The 13,343-nt window shown below is 40.7% G+C and overlaps 1 protein-coding gene across 2 annotated transcripts in view; it reads left to right on the top strand.

Moving 5' to 3' along the window:
* Positions 1 to 13,343, top strand: part of PCNX2 (pecanex 2) — a 151,166-nt gene that overhangs the window by 9,987 nt on the left and 127,836 nt on the right. For both annotated transcript variants that reach the window (XM_071431933.1, XM_071431942.1), the window contains 4 exons: positions 1,300 to 1,336; positions 2,191 to 3,480; positions 12,213 to 12,360; positions 12,530 to 12,675. In XM_071431933.1, the coding sequence (XP_071288034.1) occupies positions 1,300 to 1,336; positions 2,191 to 3,480; positions 12,213 to 12,360; positions 12,530 to 12,675 (1,621 nt within the window). The remainder of the gene's footprint in view (positions 1 to 1,299; positions 1,337 to 2,190; positions 3,481 to 12,212; positions 12,361 to 12,529; positions 12,676 to 13,343) is intronic.

Below are 13,343 nucleotides of genomic sequence, written 5' to 3'. Positions count from 1 at the left end.
TCTCCAGTATTCTGGTATTTGTCCATTCTGCAAACCTATGCCTTCCTGGGATCTCATCCTAGTCTCCCACTTCCAAACATGTAGGTTGGGTCTTGTCAAACCAAGTCTCCTGTTCTTGCTGCCAGGCTACCACCATGAAATTTTAGAAAATAATAATAATTTCCTCTTAGTTTTGGTACCTGTCAGTCAGAAGAGAGCCACAGTCATTTTTTTCAATGTCTTGTTTCTAATTATGCACTTAGGCCGTTGAATTTAAACTCCTGAAGTATTCCTTATGGAGTGTTGTGTTTAGTTTTGAGCTCCCCAATTAGTTCCCATGCACACTGACCTACTGATGAGAATCCAGCAGAGACAAACAAGGTGATTGAGGAACATGATGTGTGAGGACAGGCAGATGGGCTGTTTCAGCCTTTGTAAGGCTAAACTCTTTTGTAACCATACAAGTAGCGCTTACTGCTGTCTTCAGTTTTCTAATAGTAAGTTACAGAGCAGGTTGAGCACGCTCTTCTCAGAGGTGCCTAGTGGCAGGATAAGAAACAGTTGCAGCCGTGGAAAGCTACAGTTAGATCAAATAATTACATTTAATGTCTTTTTTTGTGGAGTTGTTTTGGTTTTTGGTAATTTGTGTGTTGTTTTTTTTTTCCCCTACCAAGTGAGTGGTCAAATACTGGAAGATGTTTTCCAGAGAAGTTGTGAAATCTCCTTCTTTGGAGATTTTCAAAGCTCTGTTGGAGATGATCCTGAGCAACCTGCTCAAACTGTATCTCCTTCAAGTGTGTGTGTATGGCAGAGGGGATTTGGGCTAAATGAGCTTCAAAGCTTTCTTGGAATCTAAATGATTCTATATTAATTTAATGTCTCTGTCCTCTAGTTTTCCATTGAGAAATACTTACCAATGCTAGAGGCCAACCTTTTTATTCTAGTTCTTTGGAAACACCGCTGGATAAATGGTACAGATGAATGCATTCTATTCCTTAATGATTAAAAAAAGTATATCTATATTAGGCACTGCAAAAATTTTTTTAAAGAACATTTTGCTTTTCTTTCCCCTCCCCAAACATCACACACAATTTCAGTGATGCAATTTGGAGCATGACTGTTCTATAACCATCTCCCTCACCCACCCCTTGCATTTTGTGCAAGGTATGTGTTCAAATTTCAGTGATTTTAAGCACCTTACCAATGCTGTAATTAACCTTTGATTAGATAGCTATTGATAGCTACATTGACAGATTTTTTTCCCCAACAGAATTTAATAAATGACCGTGTTAATCTTGTGTGTTTCTTTTCATTTTTTAGGACCTGCCAACACGGGAAACGATTGAAGATCTTAGAGGTATTTTAAAGGCTTTATAAGTCCCCTAGGCTGTTGTTTAATCATTGCTTGGCACAAAAAATAATGGCACAGAGGACTCCATGGCAGGTTCTGTTGTGCCTCCTGTTAGGATCTGAGTTGAAGAGCTAGAACTAAATTTCAAGGGTATTCTAACAGACTAAGCTTTCTCAACCGTCAGCCAAGCTGTTTGGGATGCAACAACCCTTCGAGGGCTGTACAAATATCTCTCCCCATTTTGATACAGGGAGATGAAAGAGCCTTGCCCCACATTCTTAGGAAGCTCTGAGCTCTGTAAAGCATTAAACTAGGAAGTTAACACTTGTATTGCATCCTTGAACATGTGGCTGTAAACTTCTCTTGTGATTGTCAACTTTTAGCTGTGTTGTATATTCCAGCACACCTTACTTTGCCTACACTTCCATCTCACTTGAGATGTCTTAATATTTTAAATCTTGTTTTGTTTTTGTTAAGGCTTATCCTGTGTGACTATTTAGGAATTGCAGAAAGTGATGTAGCAAACCTGCAGCATTGGCTTACTCTTTCCTTCACCTCTCCCTAAGTGGGGATAATTCTGTAAAACATTTTGATTTTGAAACTAGCTGTTTCTTCAGCTATTTTGACTATTTGGACATGCTGCTATGCTTGTCCTGACTTGGATGGAGTCTATCTTGCTTTTGTAGTATTTCATATGTAGCTACCAAAAAAAACCCCTTGTTGCTTTAGAACTGTTTTAATCAGCTGCATAATCTGTGCTTCCTTTGCTCTGCTCTGGATCAGGTTTTATTGGTTAAAGATCATACTTTATTAATGCTTAGTGTTCATGTGAGACCTAATGCCCAAATGTTTTTTCTTAGGTGTTATGGTACTAGAAGATCAGGCTACACCACCAGTTTCATCTACCTCACCCTGTATCAAAGCAGATATATTACCTGTTTCTACAACCTCCGGTTCAGGTGCCACCACATCAGCAATAGCAACAAAACCAGCTGCTATGGAAACATTTCCTGGTGATGGAATAAATGAAAAAGGATTGAATGGACAGCCTTGTGGCCACCATGGATCCCAAGATATTCTTGTGGACAGAGACGTAGCTAAAAACTTCTCCAATATTTCTTCATCACAAGGTGATATTTTAAGGACTGGAGTTTCTTCAGAGCCATGGGACAGTGAAAATTCAGTTATTTCAGACCATTTAAGTAATCCTAAAAGCTACAAAAGAGAGAAATTGCCAGATGGATCACCACAGACAGGTTTTACCAATAACTGCCCACAGTGCAATGCTATTGCAACCAAAGAGCACGAGCAGATGGAAAGCTCTTGCAATGCTGGTAATAGCCATGAGGACCTTGATTGCTCAGACAGTGAGACTGCTCTTGCAGTTGTGGACAATTCTCTTCCTGGAGACCAGCTGTGTGAGCCCATTAAAATTGTCATCACAATGAGTACTACACCAAACACTACCCTTAGTGACCTACCAGGCTCTGTCCACTTACAGGCCCTGGAAAGTGAGAGAACAAGCTCAGCTCTTGACTCTGGAGTAGTTAGAGCAGGCTGGTCAAGTCAGCAAACTAATGAACAGCTCAGAATCCCTGTTATCACGTTTGACCTGTCTGATGACAGTAAAGCTAAGCCTTGCTCAGAAGTTAGTGAAAGTGACAGAACTCCAGAAATGTTGAGGGCAGAGCTGTCGTCCAACCAATGCTCTGGCTATGAATCGGGTGATGCAGTAAAGGAGCTCAGCAACCCAGCAAATACACCTCTAGAAACTAACACTTGTTCAGATCCAAATCAGGAGAATGCTTTGGAAAATGTCCAGGCTGTGGATTTAAGTTCTAAGGAAGACTTGCATAACCTAGACCCGCAGTCCTGCAGAACTGCTCATGAAAAGAGGCACATGCGGGTGTTGAGTGTAGACAGTGGGACAGATGTGCTTTTAAGTAAGAATTTTGCGGAGGTATCTGACAAAGAAAAGACCTTACCAACCTCTAAATCAGATCTAGAAGCTAAAGAAGGTCAGATGCCCAACGAATCTAACTTTCTAGAATTTGTCTCCCTCTTGGAATCCATTAATACCTCAAAGATGAAGACATCTAATCAATCCACTGTCAAAATGGAGACAACAAAGGAAAATGGGCTTGTTGGAGGTATTATGCGCGGATTACAATTCTTTTGGAATAAAGATGTTGTGAAGAGTTTGATTACTTAGAGCAGCTTAGCTGGATATCTGCAGTAAGGCAAATTCCCAGAGGGAGACTGGTTTTGCTAATAGGGCCAGGGTAGGGCTGGACTTGGTGGGACAAAGTAATTTAGTGAAAGTGTGTGATGGTGTCAGCTGCGGTTTTAAAATATTTTTATCTTCTTGTAGAAAACTGTTTTTCTTCCTCTAGGAAACTAGTGATAAGCTTAGTAGGTATCTATTATTTATTTAGTATTCTGTACTAAAATAGTGTGCCTGGATTGTTGGAATACCAGAAGTATGCAAAAATATGTATAGGTATAGCATTACACCCGCCCTTGCACATCTTACCAGGTGCGTGTTGAGGAGTTGTCTGTGTGCCTCTAAGTATGAAAGCTGGAATTGTCACTGGAGATGGTTCAACTTTTAGCTAACACATGTGTGCACACATACATAGATTTCTAAATTTCCTGAATGTCTGTGGGTTGGGTTATAATTAAAAAAAAAAAGGTAAGAGTTCTCAATGGGGAAGAGTTTTGATTTTCAGTTGCTTAAAGTTAAAATATTTGCATTTTAAGGATGAAAGTTTGGTGGCTGTTTTCAGTGAAAGCCCTCAGTGTTTTAATTAAAAATAGTATATTGCAATGCAAGTTTCCATTTAATCAAGAGCACATTTGTTTAAAACAAAATCAATCAGCTAATTTAAAAACCTATATGCAGTGCAATTTATAGCTCTTGTATAGAAATTTCTGGTTTTAATCAGCATTGTCATTGCTGTCACTGGACTCTGTGACCCTTTTCCGTTGGGAAGGACTGTTTGTAGTGCCTCTAGCAGCCCTCCAGCAAAATTAGTAGGGCCATGTAATGAGGATGTGAGATAGATACAGTGCAGTGCAGGCAGATGCAATCTCGGGGTACTTCCCCAAGTGATCAGCACAATCAGTTTAGAAGATCTGAGTCAAAATGAAATAAGGCAACTTGTATCTTTCCTTTCTCCAAAATGTTTGGTTTACCTTAGATCCTATAACAAACTGTTTTAGGAAAGCCTAAGAGGATGCAGTCTCAATACTTAGTTTGCATGGAAGGTAGGAAACTTCATGGTACCCTAGAAGAAGAGCTTGGCCCTGCTATGTGTCTGCTCCTTCCTATTCTACCAGCTTGCTCCTGGAAGAACCTTCCATTACATGAAAAATGCCCAACTGACTTAAAAGGTCTTTAAAACTATTGTGAAATGTGTGCTTTTATCTTGTTAAAAAAATAAGTAGATTTATCTTCTCAATGTGTCATTTTCTTTTAGATTCCATTTACCTTTAACTCTTTCTCTAAATCTGCCCTATCCAATGTATTACACCCCCATCTCATTCCATCTTTCACCTGCGTCCATTTTTTCTTCCACTTTTTCTAGTTCTGTCCCTTTCCTCCCTCAATCATCCCTTCTCAGTTTTGGCACTCCCCTCCTGTGCCACCTCCTTATTTCTCTTCCTCTTCTTTCCTTCTATTCTTCCTGGCAATCACACTGTTGCTGGTTTAGGCTTTTCCACTCTGTTGAGCCCACCTAAAGCTGTTGCCTCCCCACAGCTTGCATTCACTTCTGCACTTACCCTCCTCTCAATTCCTTCTGATGAATTCTGAGGAATTGAGAGAAGGGTAAATGCAGAAGAAGTGAATTTTGTTTTCCTAGACTTGCCGCCTCTCTTCTGGTGTATCTTACCCATCTCTCCCGCCTTCTCAGGCTGTTTATTCTTCACTGCAGTTTCTGTCCTTCTCTATCAAGTTTATCAGCCTGCCCTGCTGGCTCCAGTCTGTGCTCTGGTTGCCCAAGACAAGTGCTGAGCAAGCCCTGCTTGTCACCTGAGCCTGCTGAGCCCTGCTGGATTCCTGGGGTGCAGTCACCTACCTGCACAACAGCACACAGCAACGTGAGGGTTGCAGCAAGCAGATTGGGATTTTTTTTTCCTCTGATCCTCAGCCATAACAAGGAGTGTTTACCCAGTAATTGTACTTCTGACTGATGTGACTTAGCTTGGAAAGAGAATTTTAGAGGTAAATTTAGCTGAAAATTAAAAAAGAAAATGCAGCTAATCTAGAAAGGCCTTTCAGACAAGTACCCTCAGATAATATGAACAGGCAAGGTTGCTGCATGAAAGAAAGCAATAAATGATCTGAATAAGTCAGACTCAGATTCCACAGTGAAAACAAAACCCAAACCCCAACCCCAAAACTTATTAATGTGTGTGTAGTTATTATGCTTTAGATCTGGTGAACAAGATTCTTATACAAGATAACGAGGGAACAGAAGAATTCTGCTCTTCCCTCATACCAAGCTCTCATTTAGCAACTTGAACTGAATTTCAAAGAATCACAGAATGTTTTTGTTTGGAAGAAACCTTAAACATCATCTAGTTCCAAACCCTTGCCATGGACAGCGATACCTTCCACTAGGCCTGGATGCTCAAAGCCCCATCCAACCTGACCTTGAACATTTCTAGGAATGGGACATCCACAGCTAGTCTGGGCAACCTGTTTTGGTGCCTCACCACCCTCACAGTAAAAAAAATTCTTCCTAATATCTATTCTAAGTCTTCCTATTTCTATTTTCTGAAGTCTGTACTTCTGTGAGATAGTGAAGTTGAGCTGCATACCTGTGTAATTAAGTGTCTCTGTTTGCAGTGTGGGCTCAGCAAGTGTCATCCAGAAACAGAAGAGGGACTGGAAAGGAGGTGTCCTGCATGAGCAGGGATGGCAGCTGTGGATTCTGCATCTTGAACTGGTGCTGTGGGAAAAAGGAGATTCAATCTGAACTCCATGAGCTTGGGAGAGGTAGTTCAAAGGCAGTTATTTTTAAGAGCAAGTAGGCTTTGTTTTCCAGCCTAGTCAGAACGTGCTGTTTGTTAAAATAAATTACTGTCATTACTGGGAGCTTCCCCTTTGCAAGACTGAATTTTAGGAATGAGAAAGCCTTTAATTTGTTTACAGCCTTGCCATTGCAAATATGCTTTAATAATATAGTATCTTGGAACAGATCTGAATAAACATTATTCCCACATTAGCGGGGTTATTAAGAAAAGTGTGTGTGTGTAGGAATACAGAGTCAAGCTATGCACCAGTTGTTTTGAGGGAGGAGGTTGGTTCTGTTTGGTTTTTGTTCTTTTAACCTTGCACACTGTCTAATTGGCAAAAGTTAGCAATAGATGTCTGGTCCAAATGAGCATGAAATGCACCCCAGAAAGGTTTTTATTAGGCAATGTGAAAAACTTGGCAAATTCCTGGAAAGCTGGATGTTCAGAGCTGTGCGAAAGAAAGCTGATATTTTGCGTAATTTGTGGAAAGTGGGGAAATGTGCTCATCAGAACTGTCTGGCAAGTGAGTGAATGTCATGGATGGGTCTTTGTTATGGGTGGTCCCTCACAGAACTTGGGTGTTCTGTGGAAATAGAAGAGTTACCATCCTGACCACATAAGCCTTTGCCAGCAGACAGCTTGGTAAAATGCAGTACGAGAAAATGAAAGCCTTTCTTTACACTTCTAAGGGTGCCAGATTTAACCTGTTAAAATACAGGATATAAAAGCTCTAAGAGCTGTTCTATAGCCACTCCACCTCTTCTAGATTGTGAGAAAATACCACTGACACTGTTGCTAAAACTGACTTTCAGACCAGAGTCCTTTCAGTTTTGAATCACACTTATACCACCCACATGATGAAAGTGTGTTGTAGGGCAACTGCAAAATTTTTTCAGTCTTTGAGAGGTGTAAGAAAACCTGGGTTTATTGGCTGCTTTGGGTCCCTCTGATGTGTCCTGAACCAAGTAAGAGCAGTTGTGCATCAGACTTAGGGCAAAATCTCCTGTAGGTCCCCTTTGGCACAGCTGGCTTGTAATCTAGGACAGGCAGTATTATCACCCAGGGAGCAAAGCCTGCTGTGGGAGTGGTGGGGGCTGGTGCAGGAGAAACTAAACCAGGGCTGCATGGCCCGAATTTAGATGTTTTGCAGGCTCTTTTTAGAAAAGGTACTCATCATTCTGGGCAGTGCACAAACCACAACCTCGAGTGAGTTGTTCTGGATCCCAAGCAATTACCCTTCTCCTATAAAAAACTAAACCATACTCCTGGGTATTTTTAGACTTTTTTTTTTTTTCCTCTTTGCATGTGGGAATGAGGACTGTCACATGCCATGTAGTTAGGAGGAAGAGAGATCTTGTGCATTGAGTCACTGGTGCAGTTGACAGTCGAGGTGGGAAGTGACAGCAGGTGATTTTGCTGGCAGGTGGGTGGCACCTAGGAAATAAAGCCCTGCCTGGTGCTAGCTCATCTATTGGAGCAGTTGTGTATCACCCCTGACTCTTGTTCCAGAGAGGGGCCACATGGCTTCTGATGCACATCTTTGGATGTGGAGGAACTGGTATGCAGAGCTCTGAATCTGATGCTCAATATGTAAGGCTTGACAGGTTAAAATTTTAAAATTTCAGTCTTTAAGTTGAAGAAGTAGTAGTATGTATGATGCCAGTCTGACATCTGAAAAAAAAAAAGGTTATTTCAGAGGTCTGTGTTCTGATGTAATTGGTGGGTGTTGTGATTAGGCCACTAATTCCTAGCTCTGCTGCTGACACAGGAGATTGTTTCAAGCAAGTCACTTCCTTTAGCAGGTACAATGCCTATTGCTAGTTTTTCCTGTTGCTTCAGGATTAATGTGGCAATCCTCATTAATGGATAATGCCATGTGCTGCTTCAGTGTCCATGCTGGACTCTTGCAGCAATTATTGGACGGTGTGGTATTCCCTGGGCACTCCTGTTGTTTGGTGGATGACCAGCTTAAATGGCAGTTTTTTCTTTTAATGTACTTATGGCATAATAGGCAAATTTGGGTTGACAAGAAAGTGCATAAGCTAGATGTGTCTGCTAAAGTAGTTGGTGAAGAAAGGATTAGGGATGTTCTTAGGATTTATAATCCACATATATGAATGGCACAGTTCACAGCTTGTAGAACTTTGGTTTCATGCTGGTACTAACAAAAGCAAAGAGCGATTTGAAATCATTTATTTGTGGCTGAACAGGCAGCAAATGTATTTGAAAGTGAAAATTTCTCTTTCAGAGCATAATGTTGTTGAAGGAAGTGGATTCTGTAGCAAAGCAATTAATGAACAGAAGAGAGACAGGCTTAATTAGCTGAATTCTGCTTGCCCAGGTTTCAAACCAGATGGTGTTTGAAATTATGACAGCAGTGGCATTTTGTTTTACAGGAGTGAGCTATGAAGGTTGGGATAGGGATATGTAAGTAAAAGATGAGGAAGAAGGTTTGGAAGACTCCAGTAAGGGGCCACAAGTAGTAAAAATGTTTTGGAGAAAAGTTACAGAGTAATAAAATTTAATTCTAATTACCTAATACTAAGGCAACTTTAAGGCTGAGATACACTGATAGTTGGTTGTTGTGATTACTGTATCACAGAATTAAAGAATGGTTTAGGTTGGAAGGTACCTTAATAAATATCATCTGGTTCCAACACCTCCCACCCCTCTCCTTGGGCAGGGATGCCTTTCACTAGACCAGGTTGCTCAGAGCCCCATCCAACCTGGCCTTGAACATTTCCAGGAATGAGGCATCTGTAACTTCTCAGGGCAAGCTGTACCAGTTCCTCACCACCCTCACAGTGAAGAATTCCTTTCAAATATCCAATCTAAACCAGCCCTCTTCCCAGGTGAAAGACATTCCTCCTTGTTCTATCATTGCCCACTCTTGTAAAAAGTCCCTCTTCAGATTTCTTGTGGTCTCTTCAGGTACTGAAAGACTGCAATAAGGTCTGCCTGGAGCTTTCTCTAGGCTGAAATCTCAGCCAACTCTCCCACCCTTTCCTTGCAGGAGAGAGGTTCCATCCCTCTGATCATCTCGATGGCCCTCCTCTGGACTCACTGTATTAACATATGTACAAAGGCTGTTTCATTTCAGCTGTAAAATTGTTTACAGCCTCCTCCTAGAGTAGGACAAGGGTTTGTCTGGGATGATCTGGAATACTTAAAATCTGTTCTACAGGTGAAAAACTTACATGGCAAAAGAAAGTATGGTACTGTAACTGCTTTTAAATTAGGAGTTCATTTGTCAGCACTGGGATGGCATACTTGTAAGTAATGTTGATAGGCTGATAAAAGTTGTTAGTGCAGAAAAAATGTTTACTGAAAATATCTTATGTATGGGACCTGTAAGAATTGTTCCTTTTCATAAGTATTTTACTGCAGTAACTTAAGCTTGTGTGTTGTGTTCTGTCAAAATATGAAAATGGTGTACAGACCAAAACTTGGCTGTTTAAGCAGGACTCTTCTGAGTCACCCTGCCACAAGACTGATTTGGCCATGAGTCCTGATAACTACACCTCACATGTCTGAGTCATGTGGCATATAATTTCCAGATAAATTATGTGGTTATTGCAGAGCCTAGGTCTGATCTTGATACTACTGTGAGCCCACCTGGGCATGAGCTGGAGACGTGTGGAGCAGTGGATAAGGGTAAATGGCACAGGGAAAAGTGCAAGTACTCTGCCATGTTGTCCTCTTTAGTCTGCTCTTGCACTTGGGAAAGGTTTTTCCTGGTGTTTGAGCTTTGCCAGCACAATTTCTGTGCAGGGAGCATTTGGTGACGTAGAGCCAATTGTGTACTCTGGCAGGGCACTCCTAGTCTAGACATCTCTGTCTTCATTTAAATACTGAAGGTGTAAGTCACCTGGAAGAAGGGGAGTAATAATCTTGAAAACCAGTCACAAAGCCATCATGGCCCACTTTTCCAGTGCTGGAAGTCCTCATCACCATGGTATTGTCTGATTGACATATAAAGCCTGTAGGAAGCAGTATGTTTAGGTTTTTGCTATTAAGACTCTTTACCACAGCAGGAAAAAGAAGTCTGCAAGGCTTGTGGTTTGGAATGGAAAAGAGAGAAGCATATTCTGAAACCACTAGATAATCAGATTTTAAAAAATCTTTTTAATTGTTCCAGCCCTAAAGCTGGTTTTGGGCACTATGGGACCAATTAGGTTATTTAAACCACAGTTTCTGATCTCTATCAATTATTCTTACAGCTTGAACAGCCCAAGCCTTTAGGAAGGTCATTTTGATTAGGTATCTGTGGCTCCATCACCGCCCACAGGTATGGTTACATCATTAAGGGGGTGCTTCAGTAATGACAGTTTCTGCTTGAACTGGAGTTTAAATTTTTAACTAGGAGAGGAAAAAATTGTTATCTCTTCCCCTAACTGCTTTTTTTTTTTTTTTTTTTCCCAAGATAGAATAAAAGAGACCTGGAAGATTTATTGAATTTTGCCTCCATGCACAACAAAGTATTTTCTATATCAAACTTGTGCTTGTTTCATTGTATTTATAGCATAGCCTTTAGGGTGTGAGGGGGCTTTGTCCTCTGCATTGAAACTGCTGTAGAGATGCTTTAGCTCATGAAGGTAGGTTTGTTTATAGAAATAATGTATTGGTAGATCAGCTGATGCAGTGTGAGGAAAACAAGACAGATGATCTGAAATGATATGCAAAAGCTTGTTTACTTTTTTCAGTTTTATCAGCTGACCTTATAAAAAGTAAAACATCCTTTATAAGCCTTCTTTCTCTTTAATCCTTAGACCAACATAAATATGACACCACTGTTTCTTGACTGGTGATTGTTACAGGTTAGGATGGTAATTATATTGGTGAGAAATACGTCTTAAGATATGGAATTTTCAGTGGGGCGAAATTTCTGGGTTTTTTTCTTGATCTGAGGTGTTTAAACAGCAGGTATTGCAAGAAGTCTGAGTAAGTAAGTAAATTTCAGTACACTTTCCTTGGTGCAGAAAGCTACAGGATTTACTGAGGCATCTCCAACAAGCACCCTTTTTTTCCATTTAAAGCATTTAATTGCACAACTGCACAAAGTGCTGATGAAATCACTGTCTTAGTTGCACTTCAGAACCCTAACAGGTTATTGTTTTGGTTTATAAACAGTTGAAAAATGTTTCACTATTGACCATGAATATGTTGTACACATATACATATATGAAAAAAATTACATGCATGTGTAGAGAGGCAATATAAATATAATTGGTACTTAAAGTAGTAGAAATTGGACAAATACTTCATGTGTGTTTTTAAACCTATAGTCCTGTATTTTCCAAGCATAGGATAATCAATCTGCTGTGAAATTGTTTTGCCAGTTTGCCCTTTGTCCTGTAAACTGGTGGTTTCAGGTGTGTGGCCAGTGGGGAAGAGAGATTAGGCAGCTATCTGCTTTCCTGTCCAAGAGCTCTATTTCCTTTGAAGGTGCTGCTTTCCCTTCTTTAAAAGGGGAATGGGCCAGTGCTTCTGCTTTTCCACTGCCAGCATACACAGTTTGGGAAACAATTACAGCCCTCAGGGAAGCAGCCTCTTACCATTCTAGATTAGGAACAGATTGTTTCCCTCTGAAACAATAGGAAGCAAAGCAGAAATTCTCTCTTGTTTGTCCTGTACTTCACACAGTGTGTTCTTGAAAAAGCCCATTCATAGAGGTCAGAGTACCTCCTCATCCAGATTTGTGGTTGTATTGTTTTAAGTAATGGTAGTGCTTTCCATAAAACTAGCAAATACTGCAGTGTTTTAGATTTTCATTTTTAGATGCTCTTGTTCAGTAGTTAACAACAAAACTCTTGAAAGTCATCTGTGGAGAGTGGCTCCACTTCACTGCCCTGTTTTCCAGATAGCCAGATGACGGAGAGAAAAGAAGAAATGGTGGGAACAGAAAAGCACTGTGAGCAACTTCCTAAACAGGAAAGATCAGATGTACAAAGCCAAGATCGTGCTAGTACTAGTCCGGTGCTACCAGAGTCTGCCAAATTTGCAGCACTGTAAGGCCAGTTTACTTTACAATTTTGTACTTCAAAGATATGATGTAAGCTGTTTTGTTTCACTGAGTAGAAATGACATAAACTTTTAATTAACCTCTCTTTCTTTTTGTTTTATTGAGAACAAGAAAAAAAGTTCCTCATAGTAGTTTTGAAACATTTTTGTGTCAAGTTACCAGGGCAGCAGGCAAAGGCAGATAATCTACCGGGTAACTTCTCAGCAAGACAGTTCTGTCTTGCAAGTAATAAGTGGACCTGAGGCGTCTGTGCAAGATGAGCTCTCCGTGGATGCTATGCACGTGTTCATAGATGAAAATGGTGAGTTTATCTAGTTGGGATAATTGCAATGCATGAGGAAATTTCTGAACGCTTCAGATGTTCTGGAAGGATATTTCTCTTGTCTGTTACCGGTTGCATGTTTTTCTGTGTGTGTGGAAAAAAAAGGGCTTGATAATTTAAAGTCAGATGAGCAATAACTAGAGTTTTCCAAATCCACCAGTGACCATCACAGACCTGAGCCTTACACAATGCCTGAAGTTTATCTTCCAAACATCATCCTCAAAAGATGCTGGCTAGGCCAGAAGACAACTTCTGTCCTGTCAGAAGAACCCCTGGTGTTTTCTGCCTGACTAGAAGTTTTGCACTGACCTGGCCTGGCAAAATATGTCTCCTTTCTACAGTTTTGTTCTTCAGCTGGCTCAGACTGACCTCTTGGTGTGGTGGTGCTTGTTGTATTTGGAGTTGTGATCTGCTAGTCCTTTAAAGAAAATTAATGAGTGACCTAGTCTTGCCCCATGCATATAGTGGGGATGCCACTGCTCTGAAGCTGTTCTTGGAGTCTAAAGCTGTAGGATGGGTGTGAGCCCTGTTTGGTGCCCTGTGAGGTACTGGCTCATACCTCTGAAAGACAGCTGTCCCAAAAGCCCTATTTCCTTTAAAATTACCTTCAAAACCAGCATGGAGTGAGTGCTTATGGTACTGGGTCG

The sequence above is a fragment of the Agelaius tricolor genome, unplaced genomic scaffold (genome assembly GCF_023055355.1).
Source record: "Agelaius tricolor isolate 1412-34295 unplaced genomic scaffold, bAgeTri1.0.p SCAF_1, whole genome shotgun sequence".
Lineage (NCBI taxonomy): Eukaryota > Metazoa > Chordata > Aves > Passeriformes > Icteridae > Agelaius > Agelaius tricolor.
The sequence above is the reverse complement of the archived record's forward strand: the minus strand, read 5'-3'. Positions and strand labels throughout refer to the sequence as shown.